This window comes from Ictalurus furcatus, chromosome 20 (genome assembly GCF_023375685.1).
Source record: "Ictalurus furcatus strain D&B chromosome 20, Billie_1.0, whole genome shotgun sequence".
NCBI lineage: Eukaryota > Metazoa > Chordata > Actinopteri > Siluriformes > Ictaluridae > Ictalurus > Ictalurus furcatus.
The window spans coordinates 19,344,562-19,369,842 of NC_071274.1; the positions used below are offsets into that span (position 1 = coordinate 19,344,562).

The following is a 25,281-nucleotide window of genomic DNA, read 5'->3' on the forward strand; positions in this document are numbered from 1 at the left end:
TATCAGCAGGAAAAAAAAACGAAGCAGTCATTCAAAAATGTATATGATTGACCTCAAACCATAGGCGTGAAACGAGACAGAAGATGACGGTCTGGATGCTTATCTCAACGGTCTGGGACACAATAACAAAAAAACAAAAAAGTAAAGAATGTCAAGATAAAAACAAAAAAGGATCTGATTTTGAACATGTCTTTATGTCATAAGACAAAAGGAGAGAATAAAAGACATCGAAAGCACCAAACTCTTGCGATTGTCTCAAGGTTTGAGAACCTGCTAAGACGACCTCACGGCCTCAAAGAGCGCAATGACATCACGGCAGACCCAAGTTCAAGTCCAGCCGCGTGTGAACGATCACGCCTTTCGGAGAGGACGTGCTTGATCTGGGTGGACGAGAGCGTCCGATTTACACGCTCGATATGTTTGAACAGGAACTGACATCGTGGGGTTGACCAGATAAAGCCAGACATTCCCAGACTAGTCTTTGATGTAATGTGTGATTGGACAGTGCCGTCCTGCGTTAAAAATAGTACCTTGTTCAGAGTGTAGTTAGTAGTGTTGAACATGTTTCGAACCTTGAAGTAATCAAAAAACGGCCTAGAAAAAGAAGGATTCACAACATTTCCGTGTACTGAACCGGCACGGGGGATTGGGGGGCGTGGCTGGCTGTTGGGGATGTGTTATGGTGGTTTAGCGGTTAGCATGTTTGCCTCGCACCTCTGGGGTTAAGGCTTCGATTGAATGTTCTCCCCATGCTTCGGGGGTTTACTCCGGTTTCCATCCCCCAGTCCAAAGAGATGCATTGTAGTCTCAATGGCGTCTCTAAATGTGTGCGTGATTGTACCCTTTATTGCATTGGCACCCCGTCCAGAGTGTCCCATGCCTGGTACCCAGAGTTCCCTGGGGTAGGCTCCAGGTTCCCTGTGACTCTGTGTAGGATAGGTAATATGGAAAATGGATGGATGGAGCGACACGTTTCTTCGTTTCAAGCGTCTCTTAGCGTTTTTCCGGCCCTGAAATAGGCTCCCTAAAGCGTAAACCATTTCAAAACAAGGGTGTGGTTCGTTTCAGGATGGCGAAGTCAATGGTTTCGCTTTCAAGCAGGAACACACATTTCACATCATAGGAATGTATTAATAAGTACTAGAAGAGGCTATAATAAGACAAGTCCACATGAAGTGCTGAGAAAGAAGAACTTCATTTCGTCTTCATTGACATGACATGTTCAGGAGAACGCACGTATGCGACTCGCTTTTCATCGCCAACCGTACAGGTCATGCATCATCTCCATAGTGATTTCTAATTTCTCTCATTTCTTCCCAATCAGGTCAGATCTATACAGCAGAGTGGAGAAACACATATACACATAACGTATGCTGCGATGTCGTAACAGAGTGTACAGGAGTTTAAAATAATCATACATCCTAAACCGCACAATGTTAGTAACAGGAATTGGACTTGCTTGCAATGACATCAAGCACCGTTTTGGTGTGAAATGGCATTATTATTATTATTTTAATTAGAATTTACGCTTTTTGGTAAACATGAAAGTCGTATCATTAACATACCGACATCTTGAACTCTACTCGTTTGCTAATACTGAAAACAAAAATGTCGGACATTGTAAAAAAAAAAAAATAATAAAAAAAAAAACCTAATAAACACAGTAAACGGTATACAATCGACAGATGAAAATACAATGGAGAGAATAGAACAGTGAAGGAAATGATTTACCTGTAAGATTTATGACTGAGCTTTTGTAAATGTATATCGATAACGATAAGAGATGACCTTTAAAATGAATTTCAAACAAAAATACTGTCTCTTTATATTTGATATTAAGTATCAGTGACGAAAACAAAACAAAAGATTGAAACGTGCTTAATCATGGGTGGACAAATCACTAACCTGGGGAGCCAGGACGAGTAAATTTCATGTTCGGGCTGTAAAGGCCGAATTATACTTGATTTTAACTGTGTGTACGCAAAATGGCTGCCGGACGTGTCCTGAAGTCGGCTGGGAACGTCCTCAGAAATGAAGGTCTGCGTAATTGCAATACCGACGTAAACAGCGGAGACAGTATAGCACCGTGTGACGCTGCATCCGCTACCGAATAAAAACTATCATCGTGCCACAAATCATATACTTATAGTATTCGACACAGTGACTGAGTACTGGTTTTTGAGTACTGGTACTGAGTATATGAGTATACGTTTAGTGTTTTTAATTTTAGAATCCGCTCACGTAACCTTGAAACCAACTGAAACCTACTGTCTTTTTTGCGCACTAGCCTTTTTGGATTTTTCCAGATTAGTAAATATTCGTGAACATAAGGTCAGGGTCTTCGAATTGAGACGCAGGTAATGACAACCATCAAGACGACAGTGGAAAAGTTTCGAGAAACAGCTCGTCCATGTGAGTAACAGGCAGAACGTCTGTACGTAAAAGTGCTAAACATTTTACAGTTTGGCTTGGACATGGTATATACAGTGCCCTGCACTAATATTGGCACTCTTGGTAAATATGTGCACACAAGGCTGGGGAAAAATTGTCGTTATTGTTTAATCTTTTGATATTTTGTTCAAAGAATTCACAAATATAATCCCTTCTCGTGGATATCAAACACAACACAGGTTTATCAAAAATATGATCTTTGTTAAATATAGGTGTGTGACAATTATTGGCACCCCTATGAATTCATATGAGAAATATATTTGAAGTATATTCCCGTTGATATTTAAAGAAAAAAAATTTTGTACACCTGGGTGACTAGGAACAGGACATTGTTCAACTAAGTCTTCCTGTTTCACAGGGGTATACATATGATGTGACATAGACCAAATTCCCTTAATCATTCATAACAATAAGACCAAGGAGTATAGCTGTGATGTGCGGGAAAAGGTTGTTGAGCTTCACACAATGGGAAGTGGCTATAAGAAAATAGCACCAGCATTGAAAATGCCCTTTTCCACCATCAGGGCAATAATTAAGAAGCTCCAGTCTACTGGAAATGTTATGAATCAACCTGGAATTGGACGTGTGTCTATATTGTCTCAACGCACTGTGAAGAGCACGGTTCGAGTGGACAAAACATCTCCAAGGATCACAGCTGGAGAACTGCAGAAGTTAGTTGCGTCTTGGGGTCAGAAAGGCTCCAAAACTACAATCTGAAGTCACCTACATCACCACAAGTTGTTTGGAAGGGTTTCAAGAAAAAAGCCTCTCCTCTCATCCAAAAACAAACTCGAGTGTCTTCAGTGTGCCAGACACTACTGGAACTTCAAATGGGATCGGGTTCTATGGTCAGATGCAACCAAAATAGAGCTTTTAATAAACACCAGAGGTGGTTTTGGCGCACACAGAGAGGTAGCCATATGGAAAAGTACCTCATGCCCACGGTTAAATATGCTGGTGGTTCTTTAATGTTTTGGGGCTGTTTTCCTGCCAGAGGACCTGGACATGTTGTTAGGATACATGGCTTCATGGACTCAATCAAATATCAACAGATTTTAAATGAAAACCTGACTGCCTCTGCCAGAAAGCTTAAAATGGGCCGTGGTTGGATCTTCGAGGAGGACAATGATCCAAAACATACATCAAAATCAACACAAAAATGGTTTACTGACTGCAAAATCAAGGTCCTGTCATGGCCATCCCAGTCGTCTGACTTGAAAACCATAGAAAACCTGTGGGGTGAACTGAAGCGGAGAGTCCACCAGCGTGGACCTCGAAATTTGAAGGATCTGGAGAGATTCTGTATAGAGGGAGGAATGGTCTCAGATCCATTGCCATGTATTCTCCAACCTCAACAGGCGTTATAGGAGAAGACTCAGAGCTGTTATCTTTGCAAAGGGAGGTAGCACAAAAGTACTGACTAAAAGGGTGCCAATAATTGTTTCCCACCTATATTTAACAAAGACCTTTTTGTTTTTTGATAAACCCGTGTATTGTTTGCAGCTGTCCGATATCCACGAGAGCAGAGTATTTTTGAACAAAAGATCAAAAAAACTAAACAATAAAGACAATTTTTCACAGCCTTCTTTGCTCATATTTACCAAGATTGCCAATATTAGTGGAGGATACTGTAGCTTTCTTCACTTTTAACCCTCCGAATGTACATAAAATACACAAGGGTGTATGTGAACAATGCCATTTGTGTCGCTGCCGTTTGTGCACACCCACAAAAGGCCATGAGTAAAAGTCAAGTATAAACCAGGCTTTAGGTATTTATTCACAGGTGCCCAATGGAGAAGTAGGTTTAAAAACCTAAGAAGCAAAAAAACTCTCAAAAGAAAATGTTTATATTTGGCAAAAACGTCACTGCTCACAGTGAAACATCTCAATGTTGTAACTACAGCAGGTACCTCCGAATCCCACCACCTGCCGCACTACACACATTGACCATCTGGCAGAACATTTTGTTGGTTTTAATTAGCCAGAATAATTAGATCTTAAAAGCAGAAACTCTCCTACATAATGAGAGAAAATTAAAGACTGGCCAGACTTATATAATCCGTTATGTGCAATGCGAGGACCAAACATCGTATCTCGCAACTAAAACATCAACCAATGACTCGCTAACTTTATGTCGAGGTCGCAAAAACGATGTGCTAAATTGATAAGGTTTGTTCCTCATAATCTATATTAATGCACTTAACAAGCTAACTTTCTCACCAAAATACATTAAATCACATCACATTAGATACCACTTTTTAGCTTCATCAGTTAGTTTTCCGGGCAACCAAAACATGAGCCTGGGCAACACACGGGAGATTTTACTTGCCCGATGGGCTAACTAACGAACGTATGATTTGTCCACCTCTGGTAGTAAATAGTACATACTATTACATGCACTGTAAACACTCCTGTAACACACATAACCACTACTCAGGATTGTTTTAAACTGGTTGTGAAGGTAACAGCTCACCTACCATTGACCATAAACAGAAGGAATTTCTCTGAACATACAGAGAGACACAGATGGGTTTTTTGCAGATGGTCCGCAAAAAAATAAGAAAGAAAGAAAAAAAAACAACAAACAAACCAGGGCCTGTGTCACAGCAAGCCTGAGAAACACAAGTGTTTGCGAGACTTCTCGGAGCAGCTCACTACTTTACACTATTCATTAACTCATTAACTTATCAAATTAACTCTTGTATGAACGAATAACGGGATTCAAAAGCACTATTTGAAATGAGCTCCAAATGGACAGGTGTGTTGGATAAGCAGTCCTTGTAGGTCTTTGATATCATGAAACCAGAGAGAGACAGAGAGAGAGAGAGAGAGAGAGAGAGAGAGAGAGAGAGAGAAAGAGAGGCAGAAAGAGAGATGGAGAGAGAGAGAGAGAGATCCAAGTCCACGTGGGTCAGACAGCAGGAGATGAGATGAGTGAAGTTCTACTACTGGGTCCGGAGCTGATAGTCTGCAAAGAAACAAGGAAATGAGGCACGCTTAATTAAACAGTTCCAAACGGCAGGAAATTGGGGGTGGGGAGTGGTCGAGAAAAAAAAAAAAAAAGAAAAAAAAAGTTAATTGTGGCAGCTGAGCTTTCCACCCGGCCGACCAAGGACACAATGCAAAATAAAACAGGGTTTGGAGACGAGAGATAACCTGATGATAGTGGCTTAAATTCAGGATATGAGACGCTGCAAATGCAGACATGAGAGAGACAGGTGATATCTGCTGCACAATAAATACACAAATATATCAATAAAGGAGGTTTGGGTTTGGCTTCTGAATAGCATATGATGTAGATGTAGAATAATAATAATAATAATAATAATAATAATAATAATAATAATAATAAGCATAATAATAATGTATTAGTACTGGATGAAAAAAAAAAGTCTAATTACTCCATTATAATTAATGATGATAATTAGAGTAACATGAAAGATGAAATTTGCTGTAGTGATATACCAAACATAAAAATAAAAAGAACATCTAAGGAAAACTGTATCTTTATTTATCTTGAGATTTTGGAAGCAAGTGCTCTGCTGTTCTCCGGCCACCTTGGCTTAAAATGACATTTTTCCCAAATCAAAAAAATCACTTTAACACACACCCTTGTGTAGTCTGAGTAACCCTGTATTATCCAGAGTGTGTGTGTGTGTGTGTGCTACGATGTTAATGGGTTAATGTGCTGTTAGACCAAGACTCAAAAACCAGATTAAGAATATCCTTAAACACAAGACCTTACAGATGAAGACTTGAGGCCTTTCATTTACACAACTCGGTCTCACCACGAATCCAATCTAACCAAGTTACATTTGAAATTCGAGAAAGTACAGAATGCCCCATCTTTCTCCATCGTACTATTGACTCAGCACAGCATCTCTGCAGTGAGCCAAGTTCGATCTTCTTCTTCTCGAACATCCTCTTTTCACAGAAACCATTGCATCTCCATACACAACTCTCTCTCGATCTCTGTCTCTCTTTTACTGAATTGCCCAATTGTTGCCCAATACCGTAACAGTGCAACACTGCAAAATAGTGATAAATATAGTGCCAGAAGGACTGTGAGAACTGTGTGTTTGGAGTGAGCATCACTTTACCACACACACTTTAATTGGTGTTATAACTATGCTCCCCCCCATACTGTATACTATAGAGAGCTTATTATTATTATTTATGGGTTGACATGAGTGATGATGCTTACCTCCATTCTGAGTGATGTATCGTACCCATGGGAGCGCTTGGTATCCACTCTTCTCAATGATCTTCAGATAACGCACCTGTTTAAAATAATAAATAAATAAATGGTGATTTCAGTACAGATCGACACCGTCTTGGGAATTACACTCGGAACCCTTCGCGTTAATAGCGTACAACCTGAACAGCTGAGCAACTATTCCATCATCATTATAACACACATCCGCAAAATACTGTATTAGTAGTGCTTATCAATCGGAAGTGTTCCGAGTAAGCAATCCAACACTCAGGGGCATGCTGTTCTAGGAAAAAAGAATAAAAACCAACAACATGGTGCTGAGATGCGGTCCATTTCTTATACCACATATTAGTAATTAAAGAACGATGCATCGCGATTTCTATCCGACAAACAAAGACAAAAATGCAGATCGACGGGTTACTGAGAAACCGCGAAAGACTTCCCTGTGGTGGAAAACGTACAGCTTTGGACACTGGAGACTCCTTCCAAAAATGCTAAATAAGCATCTTACTGAAAACGTCAACATTACAACAATTACATTTTTTTTTTTTTTTTTGACATCCATTTAAGTGGAGTGTACACCATACCATACAAATCCCCGTGCAAGGCTTTATTATTATTCAGTCTGTACAGGATTTCACCGAGTTCATTTCACAATCATTGATTGTTGCGGCCAAAAACTACCGGAATTGGCGAAATTGCAATTGCATGAAATCTTTCGCAGTGATGTTTGGTGGTAAACGAGACCTTTTAGCTGAACTCATATTCGACACACGTGATCGAGAAGGGCTTTGGCTGAATGCCAAACGCGTGGTCTTCTGGAAAAACTACAGTAATTGAAAGAAAAATTGCAAAATCCGCGATCGTAAAATCCTGGAGGCGCTGCTTAAAAGTCGGCACGACTGCCGGAGCCGCTGTTACAGAAAATTAAATCGATACCTTCTGACTGATCGGAATCAAGCGTTCTGTGGTATAATACCTATTAATACATTATGTGGCGAAACATAGTTGTGTTGAGGAGCTTGTTTTACACACAGTACTGGCACCAAAGCCTGGGAAAGTGACCGAAGTGACACACAGGAAGCATTTGAAGAAGTGAGATTGAGGAAATGGCACCTTTCTCCCCTGCAGAGATATTGAGACATGCTCCGTGACCTTGATAATCAGCTGTTGCATCACTATAACTTTGCACAATCACACAGAAAAAAAAAAAAAAAAAAAAATGAAGAAAAACAATATAGAACACACTGAAAAGGCAGTGGTCAAAAGCAGCTCAGATATTCTGGAGGTTATCTAGTACACTGGGTGTTCTCCCAAAGTAAACGCGTAGTAAAATTCGAAGCCCTGCCATCTGGCCTATTCGAACACTGTATTCCCGAAGGACAGACGATTCAAAATAGCATGTGTGTAGACGAAATAGCAACTGGGCTTTTTTATTTTTTCTTCTTCTTTTTTACAAGAAGCAAATTCAGAGCATGCATCAATATAGGCTGAAGTTTAAAAACAGCCTCTCTGGCTATTTCCAATCAAATTTGGTGGAGAACCCCACCAACGCAGAGTCGCTTCTGTGCATATTTCAGGCTATGCATGTGGACTTTAGTTGGGTGCAGCAGTGCCACCCTGGGTGCAGCGTCCACTATTTAAAACTCATCAAAACCTCCCTTTGGACCGACCCAGACGGGCCCGTGCACACACTGGCACGGTGACGAGACGGTCACGACTCGAGATCTCCAAATGTGGCTTTGTGTTCACGGCCTTTCGGGCCACAGACCATGTCAAAGTGGTGGTTAGGCAGCGCTTGGTTCATGTCAGAGAGTTTATAAAGTGCTGCGTCACTACAACGCCAAGGCACTATACTGTCAGAAACGGCTCCAGAAGACCAAGTGCACGGTTCCCATTTAACCAAAAGTCACCTTACAAGACAAGTGTAGACAGTGCATTTGGTGCCCAAAACGTCTTTGGATCAGCGTGTGTGTTTACTGGTGTACGCTGGTCTTTCATTAACGCGGCATGGCGTGGCCTAGTAGACCTTGTGGCCTACAGAGCATGCTTTGCAGCAAGGAGACAGACTCCCAGACTTTCACAGACATGCAGTCTAGTCACTTTTTCTCCCAAAAGTCTGCACTTGTAAAACTCCAAACACGCTGGAGAGCTTGGTCGCCGAGTCAGCGCTCTGGACGGGCAATGGGTCGAGGTCATGACACCTGAGAGGACACCTCAAGCGCTAAACCTAATAAATAAACAGAACTGCAAGTAATGAGGAAATGGTTTATACTTATTCTACAAGCTGATCTCAGTTCAGTCTAAAATGAGGAGTGGATGCGAAGACGCTAATCGAGATGCTTTGGTGTTTCAGTGGTGGAACCATCACCACACTCATTCCAGACCAGTGAGAAAGCAATTATGTATAATCTCTTAAAAAAAAAAAAAAAAAAAAAACCAAAAAACACCACTACTTAAGTATCATTGTACGTATAACTGAGTAAATGAAAATTACAGGCCTCTATGTAAGGCCAGGCCCTAGCCTTTGAGACTGATTAACTGTTAAGGGTGACATCTTAAGTGTGGGAGAGCAACCACCTTTTTTGTCCTTGCTGTCCTCGAGACGAGACCGATCGTGCTTAAAAGTGGGATCATGAATTTGAGAGCGGTGCCGCCTCGTGTCATTACGGACTCTCTAAAATGCCACCCATAAAGTCTTGAGCACAGATCTTGCATGGCTGCAGAAAAACAGGGCTAAATCCAGCCATACTAGAGAAAAAGAAAAAGAAAATCCCTCTAAAACATTACTTTAAGAATCACGGGGGCGCAAACACACAGGAGGGAGTCTCCGTTCACGGGCCGTATGAGGACACCAGTGAAGCAGCCAGACATGCTCACCACAGGAGAGAGACAGGGAGATGGAATGGGTGAGTGTGTATATAAGCGTAAGGGTTATCAAAGCATCCCTGAGGTTTTGTCCCAAGGCAAGTCAGCAAGTTCACTCAGCAGCCGTCTGGCAGGGCAGAATCGTGAGCAGCACAACTCTTAAATTTCACGCAGAAATTCTAATCTTTTCCCAGTTCATCAGCAGGAGGGTGGTTATGAAATGCTTCAAATCCAAATCCATATAGACCATGATGGCAGATTCTTGTTTGGTATGAGGGTACGCTTGTGTTTACCATCCAACATGTAAATTAAGGATCCATTGATTCAGTAGATCTATTAGAGCAATACTGGCCTGAAACTTTGGATCGGTATTGGGACCGATCAAGTACTCAATAGAGAAAACGCAGGGGTACTCGATTACCCACTTCCTGAAGGAAGGGGGGTGATTTTGCACCATTTTTATGTTTATATTATGATAGTGTTTTGTCTTTGCATTCTCAACTTACATTTCAGCCTGAAGCGATGCCGTTTTTTTAATTCCGTCAACATCTTACGAAAGCCTCATCGTCTCAAACCATTCGTTAATACATCTAGTCGATAAACATAGCCAAGAACTGCAGTCGCAGGAAGCAGCCATTTGACTGAAGCAGTTAGTCGTGAGTTAGAGAGATACCGTTAATAACGGACAAAACCTTAATAACCTTTAAAGACGATTCTGTGAACGTTTTTCACTCCAGTGCCTATACCAGATATGCTAAAAAGCTCATTGGGTTGAAAATGTTTTCTATCCAGAAACTGAATCACGCATGCGAAGTGACGCGCAGACAGCCGATTAGACTTCTAGCTCTAATGTTCTGAAGCTTTTGGTCAATAAAGTGTACAAAAGACATCAGACATTGTATCCTATCTGAGACGACACTATGAAAGAGGTTAATAGAGTCTAGTGTTGAATTTGTTTTGTTTAAAAAGCTTAAATGCAAGACGATTTCATGTATCAGGGGAGTTAAATGACAGCTTTGTGGGGGTTTTTGTTCAGTTAAGTGTTCCTCATCGGTATTTCCATGTCAGTGTACATTTTCGGAGCAATGGGTAGCTAGGTTGTGGTACAGCTATGGCCTAGAATAAGGCTCGATTCTGAACTAATGTAAGACTACAGCTTCATTTCTGGTAATATTTAAGTTTTATTGATGGATCCAAGTTTTACATTGACACTACACAAACTTCAAATGCATCCATCCATACAAATTACCATCAGTCCATCCAATTTTCCATCAATCCATCCATCCAAGTTTCCTTCAATCCATCCATCCATCCATCCATCCAATTTTCCATCAACCCATCCATCTAAATTTCCTTCAATCCATCCATCCATCCAAGTTTCCATCAATCCATCCACCCAAGTTTCCTTCAATCCATCCATCTAAATTTCCTTCAATCCATCCATCCAAGTTTCCATCAATCCATCCATCCAAGTTTCCTTCAATCCATCCATCCATCCATCCATCCAATTTTCCATCAACCCATCCATCTAAATTTCCTTCAATCCATCCATCCATCCAAGTTTCCATCAATCCATCCACCCAAGTTTCCTTCAATCCATCCATCTAAATTTCCTTCAATCCATCCATCCAAGTTTCCATCAATCCATCCATCCAAGTTTCCTTCAATCCATCCAAGTTTCCATCAATCCATCCAATTTTCCAATCCATCCATCCATCCATCAATCCAAGTTTCCTTCAATCCATCCATTTAAGTTTCCATCAATCCATCCAAGTTTCCTTCAATCCATCCATCCAAGTTTCCTTCAATCCATCCATCCAAGTTTCCTTCAATCCATCCATCCATACAAGTTTCCATCAATCCATCCATCCAAGTTTCCTTCAATCCATCCATCCAAGTTTCCTTCAATCCATCCATCCAAGTTTCCTTAAATCCATCCATCCATCCAAGTTTCCTTCAATCCATCCATCCATCCAAGTTTCCATCAATCCATCCATCCAATTTTCCAATCAATCCAATTTTCCAATCCATCCATCCATCCATCAATCCAAGTTTCCTTCAATCAATCCATTTAAGTTTCCATCAATCCATCCATCCAAGTTTCCTTCAATCCATCCATCCATCCAAGTTTCCTTCAATCCATCCATCCATCCAAGTTTCCTTCAATCCATCCATCCATCCATACAAGTTTCCTTCAATCCATCCATCCATCCAAGTTTCCTTCAATCCATCCATCCAAGCAAGTTTTTATCCACTTCCATCTTTCCATACTTTCTATCCATTCTTCCATTTATCCTTCCATCTATCCAAGCTTCCATCCATCCCTCTATGTGAGGTTGCATCTGCCCATCCAAGTTTGCATCCATCCGTCCAAGTTTCCATCCATCCATTCATCCAAGTATAGACCCATTCATCCAAGTTTCCATCCACCCATCAGTCCTAATTACTCATTATTCCCAAGTAGTAGATTTCGACATGTATTGTGTATTTTTTGTGAACTTGTGTGATGTTGACTAACACAACACGAGACACACATTCTCTTGAATCAACACGGCGGTGATTTCCCACAATACAGTCACGATGTCTGCAGAGAGGAAGCTACTCTATTGTAAGCATGCTGATACACCAGAGCTCCGACAACGATATTGAACAAAAAAGGGATCAGTTCATCCTCCTGCAAATGTCTGTTGTCTTAAAGAAAATTGAGCATAAAATCTCATCAAAACAAAAAGCTGCTTTGAGGCCATAATGGGGGGAAAAAGAAAAGAAAAAAAAAAAAAAAAAAAAACAGGCGTACATAAAAATGAAAGAAATTAGCGAGAGGAAATCTCACATAAGTTAACTATTTAATTCGATTTGAGAAATGAATGATTCTTTCCTCATAATCCTGCTCATCGAGGAGGGGGAAAATCGAGTTAAACGAGAGGTTTAGCGACTTTGAGTTCCGTGTGGGATGCTTAATACAACTTAATCCACAAAAGAGAGGAAATCTCCTCTGCTTCCCCATTTCATTCACTCCCTTTCAAAATCATATAAAATCAGCACTAATCGTATTGGCCGAGGAGCGGAGGAGTGTCAGGAGCAGATTGTACGGCTCCTTTAAGACCATCATGCTGAACTCTACAGAGCAAGACAGGGCACCCAGAGTTCAGCCAAACTTACACACACACACACACACACACACACATACACACATACACACAATTCATTCCCAGTGATGAGTCACTTAACAACATGCTGTATACATACATTCACATATTAGGATATTATACCTTAAATCCCAGCAGCTGTTTTTGGTGTGTGAAATGACACTTTAAAGCCCGTTCCCACTGGGACGTATTTCGACGTGGTTTTTTTTTTTTGTGTGTGTGTGTGCGCGTGATCACACCCACGTGTAAAATGGGGCGACACAAGGTGGCGCTGCACAACTTTCCGTTTCGGACACCTGCTTACCACGGAGAAGAAAAAAGAGAGCCAGTATTTACATCTTCACAAAAAGTCGTTCACACGCTTTTACTTCTTAATCAAGGCTTTATTTAGCTAATATGACCACAACGGCCCTTAAACACTGTGTACGTGCATTTCTTATCCATCAACAGAGCGCGAATCACTTTGCACAGGTGAAATGGAGATTTTGGAAACACTGCCCTAGTGAAACCTCTTAAACTGAGCAGAAGATCCAACGACAGCTGCGTTTGTGTTTTAGTCATTTTTTGAGAATAATTTCAGAGAAATATTCTGGCCTGCGCACTAATCAGAGAGAAAGACCTTGTTGATAAAGATTATATGGCATATAGACGGGGGATTACATTTGGTGTAAAAGCCCACAAGAGGCATTTAATCCAGATTGAAATGAAAACCTCCAGATCCTTCCATATCTCCAACCCAAGCAAATCCCTTCCAAATATAAAGAAATCAAACATGATGGTGTGTGCTGTTACAGGAAGTCCAAGTGCATGCAGATAAAATCTTATTGCGATACAATCCACATAAAACCACTAGGTGTGTAAACGGATGTAAAGACTACGACTCAAAGCCTCGAACACTCCCTGATTTGTGACTCAAACATGCCAGCGTGTCCAGCTTGTCTGAATATACGAGCCAAGAGAATATTTTAAAGTGAAGCTGAATTACCATAAAGCTTCAACATTTAGCTTAAACATTCGAGGATCACCCCGCTCAAGAAACTGCCCCAGATTGTCCCCGATTAAAACAAGCTGTACATCCGATTAATAAAAACAAGCTAGTGTCACAGGCTCTGAAATCACCAAAGACACACTTACATGTACAACAATAACCTAATATTAATCCGATTAATACGACACTCTGATTAAGAAACTAGCATGTAAACAGCGATTACTGATGACCTTAATCCGACTAAAGTCATACTCGAAGTAAACACAAATGGAATTAAGACGTGTGGAGTATTCCTGTTTTAGTCGCATTATCGACGTGCGTTACAGACATGTACACACCTTAATCACACTATTAACGTCGTGTGGGAGTTTTCACCGCATTGTGCGACAGGACACGTTCACACACGGCAGTGCTCAACCGTTTGCGTCCGAAACCACATACCTACCTGCTATATAGTAGGAGAAATACATGCATCTCGGCTACCGTATAGACGGTAAGTACACGGTTTGGGACGCACCCACGGCTTCAAGCAGTCGTCTATTTGCACGTATAGCACGACAAATAATTAACTGCACTTGAAGGGTTCGTAAAAATTAAAAGCAAAAACACCCAAAACTGTATAACGTTGGTCCCATAACGAAGACCAACTGTATGTCGGTACGTGAAATTCTGGAGGGAACGTCGAACGGCGTCGCGTCGTGCTGTTAATTGCTCTATGTTCTTTAACATGTAAAACGGGAACACGAAAGGAGTATTCTAAAAGCGACTCGTGTAAACACCTTAATCACATTACTGTCTTATTCAGAATAATGTCAATAATTAGATTATTGCTGTCCGTGTAAACGTGGTCACTGTAAAGCCCGCCACACTAACGCGTATCTAAAGATATTTACATACAGTTACACCACAGCACTGTTCAATGCTTGATTTCATTTTTATGATTTACTTTCCATAACAGAAGCTCTGACAACAGTGTCATTGCTCCTAGAGTAACAAGTTCCACAGAAACGGATTAAACGGAGCGTGTTCTGTGAGATGTTTATTTAACATTTTTTGGAAGGAGTCTCCAGGGTCAATAGCTGTATAGTTGTAAGTTGAAGTTTTTCCACTGCAGGAAAGTCTTCAGGTTGGAATGCGGTTTCTCTGTAATCCGTCGAGCTGCTTTTTTTGTCTGATAAAATGTGTGTGAGATGCGTTGCTCTTCAATTAAGAAAAGTTGGCAGAGTGACGTGGTATAAAAAAATGTTATTTTAAAATATTCGACTTCGGGATGGCAACAGTAACTCGGACCACATCTCAGCACCCTGTCTGCGATTTATTTTCTAGAACAGCGGGACCCCCCCCCCCAGTATTTGCTTGCTTACTTAGAGTCCACAGTGTCAGAGATGAAGCTGTCATTCACAGGAAAGAGGAGTTTGTGTGCTTTCTCAGTAACGTGACAAGCCGCATTTCTTCATCTTATTACCTTCAAAAGAGAGGCGAGGCGAGGCGAGGCTGAGGGTAGCACTGTTTATAGCCACAATAACTTTAGTGACTACAGGAACTTGTGTCATGGATGTTTAGCGACATAAATGGAAACTATAAAGGATTATAAGTGGATGAAAAAGTATGATTTGGAAAAGTCGTATTTTAATCAATAAAAATCTGCGAGCTGCTCTGGAATAAGAAGAATACACTTCATGACCTGCTGTTTAAAGAAAGTAATCAAACTGGTTAAGCTGGTAACAACAAGAATATAAACATTGATTATTTTCCAATAACGACACATCCCAAAGTGTTTTATTCCTTACAGGACTGATCACCAGAATTACAGCAAATTATTCCTATTTGTATGTCATTTTATGTAGGAGAGTTTTCATCTCATTTGAACGTGACTGTGACCCCTGAGGGCAAGTATAAATGCCGACTTGTCGAACTGGTCCTATAATGTACTACTCGAGATTCAAGTATCAATCCACAAAGCACAAACGTCTCAGAGAACAGAAGCTGGTTTACTCTGCAATCTAGTGACGCGGGCAGTGTAAATAGTCAAGGTCTCATTTTCAGAGACACAGCTGTTTGCTGAGCACATCAGGGGTCCTTCTCATTTTTTCTTGTTTCCCTTCCTCACTTATAAAAAAAAATAAATAAATAAAAACACACAGGAGGAATCTCCTTAAGCTTAATAACCAAATGAAGCATCACTTTTCACCGGGCAGAATGAGTCTGCATTCACACAATATGATGTCATTACACACTGACTGGACATGTCTTTCAAAGGGTTTCTCGTTTAAACACTTAATATAATTCTGTATTTGTGGTTTTTATCAGCATATCGTTTATAGGGTTTAATGAAATTAAATGTACTTAAAGATTGTGGACTTGATTCGCTTTCTAGGCTGAAAGGTAGTAATGCAGCAGTGAGAGTGCTGGGATGCAACCTTGGGGAGCAGGTAGAGATAGAAGAATGGATAGGGTGCCATCTTGTGTCGGTAAATGGAAAGACAATCAGTATAGGTGAGTAAGTGTATGGATGAGAATCTCTACCATCTCTTTTCCACCCAAATAGTTCGTGTTCTGGTTCCAGAGCCTGTTCTCGACTTTGTTACGGTTACGGGATTCAAGACTGAGGTAGATTCGGGACTGGGCGAATTCGGGGATTCAGGACTGGGCGAATTCGGGGACTCAGGACTGGGCGAATTCGGGGATGGGCGCATTCGGGCATTCAGGACTGGGAGCAATCGGGGATTCAGGACTGGGCGCAATCGGGGATTCAGGACTGGGCGCAATCGGGGATTCAGGACTGGGCGCATTCGGGGATTCAGGACTGGGCGCAATCGGGGATTCAGGACTGGGCGCATACGGGGATTCAGGACTGGGTGCATTCGGGGATTCAGGACTGGGCGCATTCGGTATTGGGCAAATTTGGGATTTTGTATTGTGTGAATTTTGTCCATTAACACAGAACCGTTCCAGAATCGCAATGAATTTGAAAACCAATCACACTAACATGCAATTAGTACTTATGATTAGTAATATTATGAGAAAACACACACTCGTACCTGAATTCCAGAGGTGGTGAAGTAGGGGATCTCGAATTTAACACTAATCGGTGGCTTTCCTTCTTTATCCTCAGCTTCCACACTAGGCAGACCAAAGTGCGCTCTCATCAAATATTCCTTACCTCCCTGTGCACGTGTGTGAGAAAGAGAGAAAGAAAGAAAGAAAGAGAGAGAGAGAAATCAAGTAAATCCACTTAGAATTTAAAGCAAATGTTAATTTGTTACACAAAAGTAGGAACTGCATCACCTCTTTAAAGAAACACTGACTAGTGTGTAAAATTGTCTGTGTGTGTGTGTGTGTGTGTCAGAGCGCTCATGTACTTACAGGGAAAGATTTAATGGACCAGACGATCTCGCTGTTCTCAGGGACCCATTTCACGCTCCCCACAGTGGTCTTAAACTTGGGCGAGTCTGCGTCCGTGGGCACTGGTATATGGATCTCCACATTATTGGCAGTAGAGCGGCGTTTAAACTGTGATTTGGCCTGAAACACCGGAAATCTGGATAAGGCAGGATGTTGCATTCCAACTTCAGACACTAAAATTCATCTGGAGACTGTTTAGGGTCTCACTACAGCTTAATACATAGAAGATCAGTCTAATGAAGTCTGCCAAGTCTAGTGAAATGAACGTATTCATTTATTACAATTAATTCTACAGCCTAGGAGTAGCGTCAGAGGACAGACCATCACCTATAAACCTTAGCCAGATGCACAGATGTCTGTCTTCTCTGGTGAGGAGGAATAAAAAGAAATCAGTTCTGACCTTTATCATGTACTCGATTCTGCTGTGCGAATGCTTCTCGATCACAGACTCAATCCAGATCAGGGGCTTCACCTAGAAAGTGCATAAAGGTCATCAAGTGGTGTGATAAAAGAAGTGTGTGCGTCTGTGAGAGAGAGAGAGAGAGAGAGAGCAGGGGTACTCACGTGTGTGTTAAGGCGGTACGACATGAGCTCGAACTCTCCGTCTGGAGGGATGAAGGAGATGGTGCGGTCGTTCTCGAAGCGGGACAGCCGTACACACTGGTGGAACTTCACGTCCTCCAACTCCACAGACTTACTCTTCCCTCCTGACGATGGCAAATAAATGTTTAGCAAGAGACAAAAATAGAAATACACAACCATGTCATTTCTGAATTTATTATTATTATTATTATTATTATTATTATTATTATTATTATTATAATATGGGTGTGACTAAAGCATTAACTCACTATCGTGAAGCTAAACGACTCTTTCCCAGCAGAATCTCGAATACACACCAAGTTTAACATAAATAACATGATATAGATAATATATATAACCTTCATAACTAATCTTTTCTTACAACCATAATGTTTTAATGCACATGAATATATACTGTACATACCGATTGCCTTTTACACAGAAATACACATCAGCTACTGTAAATATATCTTTGTCCCTTACTACAGTGGAGGAAGAATAGGAAGAAAAGCAAACTCACGTCCAGTGTTTTCGAACAGGACCTTGTCGTTAAGACCCAGACGCAGCTCGGGCATGCCCGAAAGAAACACTCGCATTTTAATGGAGCCCACAATCTCACTGCGGAGGACGTTTCCGTTGGCACTGACCTGTGAAGAGACGAGCGGAACATTTACCCGTCTGGGGAGCCTCTACGTTTTTATGGATTTCTGGCAGGAGAAACATTCAACGCGCAAACCGTGACGAGCAAAGCTAGCGTAAAGTTACATAAGTCTGCCTATAGGGCATCGTATTAACCCTTGAGCGGTCCCTCAAGGATTTCGCGACCGCAAACATCAAGCGAACGCCACAATATTCGGAGGAGCTTGCGATTTTTGCAGGATTACCGCGGATTTCCCGCAGATCTCCCGCAGATCTGGGCCGACGTCACCACGACGCCCGTTCAGCCAAAGCCCTCTTCCATTTACATGATGAAAAGGTCTCATTTACTAACAAACATCACCGCGAAAGACCGTGCAAAACAATCTCGTGCAAATGCGATTTCGCCAATTCAAGTAGTTTCCTGCAAAGTAAAAGCACAAAAAACTCCGCAGTTTTGTGAAGGAAAAAAAAAAAAGCCACCGCAAAATCAAGCGTTTTTCGCCACAACAATTACTAAAAAAATGAATGAATTAAAAACTCCATGAAATCCTGTATGGACTGATTGAGTATTTATTCTAGTAACTCAGATCTTAAAATTGAGGCTTGCAGGGACACTTCTGCCACTAGGATTTTAAGTTTTTTAGTCACCTTTTTTTTTTCCGTTTAATTGTGTACGAAGACTTATGAAACTAAATAAATCAAATTTCTTATACTAATCAAATTGGACTTTAAAATAATCTAGAAAATAACAAATTCGGTGCATCATAAAATCTATGCAAAGAAAAAACAAACAAGATTTGATCGTTATTTCAGCCAATCAGCAGCCAGGAAATGGCTAAGTGCATCATGGTACATCTAGAAACTTGATACATTGAATTCACAATGTTGTGTGATTTTTTATTTTATTCAAGTATATATAATAAATAAATAAATAAATAAATAAACCCTCGACTACACGACATTCGAATCCAAATCTTTTCATATTACTGTTGCACGTATCCATGGCAACAATATAGTGCACTGAAAACTATATACTGTATACCTGATTACTGGAACATGTCTAAACTAAAACAGAAGAAAAGTTGGAGTTGGAGGAAATCCAGCTGAACGGTAATCGCTAACGACCCGCGGGCTCTTTCACGCCACGCTGTTCTCTTCCCTGTGATGGATTTGTGTGTTTGTTTCCAGAAGCAGAACCGGAGTCTAAAAGTGTGAGCGTCTGTTCTAAAAACGGTGCGCCTACCAGAAGATTGACGGACTCGATGACGTCCAGGAAAACCTCGTTCTTCCTGTACTTGATGCCCTCTGACCTCCAGGACACGGCGTTGGTGACGGTGGCGGGCGGACGAGGAGCTCCCGTGTCTAACTTGTGCCCCTCTTGTGTGATGTATCTGAACAAACACGGATATTAAGACGATAAATAAACGCGACGTCCGGGGAAAAGAAAAGAAAAAAAAAAAGGCACCAGAGGGTCAGGATTCTGGAGAATTGTGGGAGAAGAACATCTGTAAAACATTAAAGGACAGATAAAGAGCCTGTGATGTACGATGTGATACTGACTCCTGCAGGATTTTGCTGTCCGTCGTCTGCGGATAGCCGAAATCCATGAGCTCGTCCAGCAGCTCGTAAATGATCACGAAGTTATCTCGGATGCTCTCCTCCTCCAGCTCCTTAAAATACTCGGAGAAAACCTGACACCGCAAAACAACAAATTACACAAACCGCGGTATTTTATCTACACGACGTTTACGTACGATACGCTTACCTGCACGATTTTATACAGGAACGAGAAAACCAGAGAGACGCAGGCATTCTTCTTAGACGTAGCGACAACTAGGCGGCAGAGTTAAGGGAAAGCACAAGTCCACAACGTCGAAGGGTGCAAAATCCACATGCGTTGTTTCGTAACGCAAACAGGAAGTTACAAACTCAAAGCTGTACGGGAACTAACAGGTCTTGCAGACGTCTCAGCTGGAGCAAAAGACCACTCTTTCTCTTCCCGATACCATCAACCATGTGACAAGACCTTCACAGTAAAACTCTTTCACAAAAAAATAAATAAATAAATAAATCACTTATATAAGAAATACAATAAATATCACAATGGATAACATATCAACGTAATAAAGTCTAATAACATCCTAAGGAAAGAAAAAATCTCTTTACGGGTTTCAGTTTCAGTGCTGTTTTAGAAAAATAATCAACTTCTAATGACAGTAGCTCCACTGAGCCTCATCATGTTTTCTTCATTGTGTAAGGAGAGGCTTGTCCTGACGTTATCGTTATTACGTTTCTCGCAGTACACCGGCGTTATCGACTTATCAGACATTTTCGATCGGTATGAACAAATGCGTTATTTTAATCGCCGCAAGTCTGTTGTAAGATTAGTCAGGACACCGTTGGGTTTCTGTGTGTAGAGTATCGTGAATCTGTGACGCTGTTTAAGATAAGATATAACTTTATTAATCCCCCGTAGGGGAAATTTAGGTCAACATAGCAGCACGAAGGAATATAAAAGAAAAGAAAATTTACACGAGCGCGTTTCCGTTTTAAAACGAGAGTGAAATCGATCCTCGTCCACGCTGGCGTTTCCGCCGTGTTTCAGAAACGATCCTCGTCCACGCTACACGACTACACGGAAACGCATGTCACGTGACCGTTCGTGCACACTGGGCATGAGCATACAAGTGTAAACAGGAAGTTGGTTGCTAGTCCAAACCGTGCGTGTCTATGTAGGGCTTACGCCGCTCCAAATGAGATTTGTTGGCGATCGCTCTAATCGTAGCTCGCCTCTTGCGCATGTACGCAGCTGCAGTGTTATAAAATACAGAATTTAAGTGCACAATGGCTGCTAAGGATGACGACAAAGTCAGCAAAGCTTGCGGTTCAGTCTCCAGGTTGTTGTGTATACGATCGAGGTAGCGTAACGGTCATGTGATAGGGGCTTGAAGAATCAGAGAAGGATACGCGATGATCCAGAAGAACCAATCAGGGGACGAATGTGGGCGGGGCCACACCTTCGTTTTCAAAAGTCTTCGTTTTGGTCTGTTTACACTGAAACGCGGGCCAGGAAACTACGACGGGGTCTTTGGCGTTTCCGAAAGTCTTTGTCGGAGTGGTGTAGACGACAGGCGTAACCGTAGCAACAGTTATGCGTTTTAAAGCGAAACGCACTAGTGTAAACAGGGCCTGTGTTTAGCTGCTGGTGAGCAGGGCGATGGGAAAGGGGAGGGGTGAGAGACCCTTGCTGGGCAAACTATTCACACCTCTCCACAATAACATGAACAGCTTCTACTGCTTTCCTAGAACTACATCTAGCACACAGCGATGTAGAGAGAGCAAACCTTGGCCCGAGAGTGAAAAGGATACGGTAAAGGTTGTTGTGTTTGATCCACATGAAGCGCACTCCTCCGTGGGCCAGGATGGGAGACAGAGTGCCTTCCTCCTCCTTATCCATCAGCAGGGTCATGAAGTGCTCGATCTCGGACATGTCCACATCGCCGCGATAGTTACGGCAAATTAGGACCTGGCAAAAAAAAGCACACCCACACACACAATAAGTTAAGCGAGTAGATCCACAACTCTTCTGCAGCTGCAGAGGAAATCCTCCAGCAGCAACGGTGGCCTTGACTGATGTGGCGTGTTACGTGGTGATACTGTGATTAACTGCTACAATACACTTATATTGTAAAATATGGCAGGTATCGTCTTTACCCCTACAACACGGATCAACTCTGGTGTTGTAGTAGAGAGCGAAGTAAAGAGAAACGCACAGAACAGGCAGCTGATGGGACATTAAACTAGATTTACATCTGTGTAAACAAAATACCTGAATATATAGTTCATCTACACTGCCGGTCAAAAGTTTGTGGACACACGGCCGAAACGTCTCTCATGATCTTAAAAACCTTTTGATCTGAAGGTGTAGGATTAAATGTTTGCAATCGGTGTTGTAGAAGAAAATATAATCGTGCCGACGTATTCATTTCTTTCATCAGACTAAAACTAACATTTTATTTACAAAGCAGCCGATAAGTGTCCAGCGTCGGTGTGAACTCCTTTAATACTGTTTAAAAACATTCTCAGGGAAATTCCTCAAGAAATCAGTTGAGAAAACGCCAAGAATACATTTCTGGAAATTCTAGGCAAAAAGGGCGCCTCCTTTAAAGATGTTAAAATATTAAATTATTTATTTATTTATTTTGGGGGATTTTTTTTTTTTTATCACAACATAATTCCCATCGTTCCATTTGTGTTACTATTCTAAAATGTGGAGAAAAAATACAAATAAAGAATGAGTGTGTCTAAACGTTTGACAGGTAGTGTATTTGAATACGGATATTTACTTATTTAATAAATAAATGCTTCATTAAATGTGGCGAAATCATGTTAAACATCCTTCCTGTTTTGGACTGATTTGTAATACAAAGATAAAATGAACAGAATTTTTTTTTTTTTTTTAAATAATGTTTAAAATACACACAACTGAAGCTTTACGGAATCTCAGCTCAAAATTTTTTTAAAAATTGCTGGTCAACATTCAGCAGCAATGAAAGTTTACAATTTTTTATTTTATTAATTTTTTTTTTTTTTTTTTAAACGAAACTATTAAATCTAAACACGGAAATAAATGCTTCCCGTGAGCTCAACGTGAAAACATTAACTCGACGGCATCAAGGATTTAGGAGAATTTTCTAATTTGCTGTTAGGGAAATATTTATTTATTTATTTATTGCAGCTTTTTTTAAAAATGCTTTGTGAATTACTTTTGAAGTGAAGATGTATTTTTTATTTTTTAAATTTAGGACCAAAATACCTGTTCTTTTTAAACAATGTCTCATAATTAAGCAAACAGGAACTACTTTTAGGGGGTTTTTGTGTGCAATTTCAACCCCAGACCTTCTATGTAAGCTTAAAAATAATAAATAAATAAATAAAAGTATAATAACTAGATAGGAAAAGCTCATCAGGACAAGACAGAAAGAAGACGCACGGTTACTGGTAGAAAGATAGATGACAAATAGAGTGACAAGTGGAAAGTCAGATGGAGTGAGAGAGTGACGAGTCGAGAGACGGACTGAGAGTGACGAGTCGAGAGACGGACTGAGAGTGACGAGTCGAGAGACGGACTGAGAGTGACGAGTCGAGAGACGGACTGAGAGTGTGTTATTAGTAGAAACGCAGAAGGAGTGAGAGGGAGGTGCAGATAGATTGCTAGAAAGTAATATGGAGAGAGGGAGAGTGTGTGAGTGTGTTACCGGTAGACTGATTGTCAGTATGTTTACATGGACAACAATAATCCGATATTAACCCGATTAAGATGATACTCTGATTAAGAAACTAGCATGTAAACAGCGATTATGGATGACCTTAATCTGACTAAATTCATATTCGAAGTAAACACAAATGGAATTAAGACGTGTGGAGTATTCCTGTTTTAGTCGCATTATCGAGAGATGGATAGAGAAAGTGTGGCACTGATAGATAGATAGATAGATAGATAGATAGATGTGTGTGTTCTGAACCACGCTGTGAACCCCCTCACAATATGGAGGTCTGAAGAGAGAAATTAGGAAGCACCTACCTACAGACTATTCCAAGACAAGTACAGGTCCAACATCAGGCCTTCTTTCTGGGTCATTTGAACCCTCCGAAACCGTGGTAATGGCTATAAAACTGTCGAATAACTATACTTGTATATGTAGTTATTAATAAATTTAGTCATGTTAAAAGTATGTGCACACTGTCAAGTCCTCCATGTTACCACAAGATTTATTAAATGTAAGAATGTTGTGTACAAAACATTTTTTAAACCGAAATGCAATTACAGTTATCTAGTTTAGACGTACAGTTCATCCAAAAAAAAAATTAAAAACGACGAGAAGACAAAGATATATATATATATATATTTAATAAAGATATAAAAAGATAAGCTACTGAAGGGAAGGGAAGTGAATGACAGGTCAGCACTGTGAGCTAACGGTTACCGTGAGAAGGATGACTTGGCAGCGGCTCAACCAAACAAATGAGCTAATGTTTACCGACTAGCATATTAGCTAGTGTTGGATAAATACCGTGTGTGCTCGCTGCAACGATACAAGATTAAATAAGCTAATAAAAATACAAAGCGTTTAGGGCTGAAAATGAAATAACTTCAGTTCTTCTTTTTGAACACTGGACCTCAAACGGAATACGGTTTGTTTTCTTTCCCACCCGTTTTCCCCGGCACGCATTCCCCATCCTTCGCTAGGATTGGTCGGTGCTGTAGGTATGTTTATTGAAACAGTGACCTGATTGATCAATCGCGTGAAAGATCAGCCAATCACACGGCAAAAAAGGCGGGGTAGGAAAGAATACAGGTGGAAATAGCTAGCTAGCAATGAGTGACAACTAATTAGAGCGTTAGCATTAGCCAGTAGCATGAGCACCCAACGGTCCCCGTTATCTTACCTTGCCTTTCAGATCTAACACGTAAACTGCGCTGGCAGACATTTTGGATGTCCTGAGATCGCTTCAAGACGAAGCGAGAGGTTTTAAAATCCAAACAATCTCACTGTGGTCAGTCCTAAGGTTTTAATAAACGTTAAAGAAATGACGGCATCAGTGACAAATACGGATTTTAGGGAGTGTAATAATCATGGCGCGGTTCTATCTAGCGCCCCCTGCCGACCTGGAGACGCACAGCAGTAATACAGGATTATTACCAGGATGCATAATAAAGTATGCTAGTTTGATGCACTTACTGGTTAGCACGTTTGCCTCACACTTCCAGGGTTGGGGTTCTTGGCGTGGAATTCTGTGTGTGCGCGGTTTGCATGGTCTCCCCGGGCTGCAGAGGTTTCCTCCGGGTACTCCAGTTTCCTCCCCCAGTCCAAAGACATGCATGGTAGGCTGATTGGCATGTCCGAAGTGTCCGTATGTATGAATGGGTGTGTGAATGTGTATGTGATTGTGCCCTGTGATGGATTGGCACCGTGTCCAGG

The 25,281-nt window shown here is 41.1% G+C and overlaps 1 protein-coding gene across 2 annotated transcripts; it reads right to left on the reverse strand.

Annotated features, from left to right (window-relative positions):
* Positions 1-1,176: 1,176 nt before the first annotated feature.
* ap1m1 (adaptor related protein complex 1 subunit mu 1) lies at positions 1,177-24,928 on the reverse strand. 2 transcript variants are annotated; one of them, XM_053651404.1, is made up of 12 exons: positions 24,749-24,928; positions 21,668-21,824; positions 20,064-20,131; positions 19,859-19,989; positions 19,542-19,689; positions 18,180-18,306; positions 17,642-17,784; positions 17,478-17,549; positions 17,039-17,197; positions 16,714-16,839; positions 6,656-6,731; positions 1,177-5,419 (listed from the first exon to the last, which is right to left on the reverse strand). In XM_053651404.1, the coding sequence occupies exons 1-12, from the start codon at positions 24,788-24,790 to the stop codon at positions 5,397-5,399; spliced, it is 1,272 nt and encodes a 423-aa protein (XP_053507379.1). In that variant the 5' UTR covers positions 24,791-24,928; the 3' UTR covers positions 1,177-5,396. The 2 variants fall into 2 exon arrangements, with proteins under 2 accessions (XP_053507379.1, XP_053507381.1); XM_053651406.1 differs by lacking the exon at positions 24,749-24,928 and adding an exon at positions 23,883-24,623.
* Positions 24,929-25,281: the final 353 nt, after the last annotated feature.

Bases quoted from the DNA above. Each gene is read 5' to 3' on its own strand.
- ap1m1 (XM_053651404.1), bottom strand. From the start codon at position 24,790: ATGTCTGCCAGCGCAGTTTACGTGTTAGATCTGAAAGGCAAG. The intron at 17,785-18,179 runs GTGAGTTTGCTT...TGCCATCGTCAG, and splicing joins CCTGTTCGAAAACACTGGAC to GAGGGAAGAGTAAGTCTGTG. The intron at 16,840-17,038 runs GTAAGTACATGA...ACACGTGCACAG, and splicing joins GGTCCATTAAATCTTTCCCT to GGAGGTAAGGAATATTTGAT.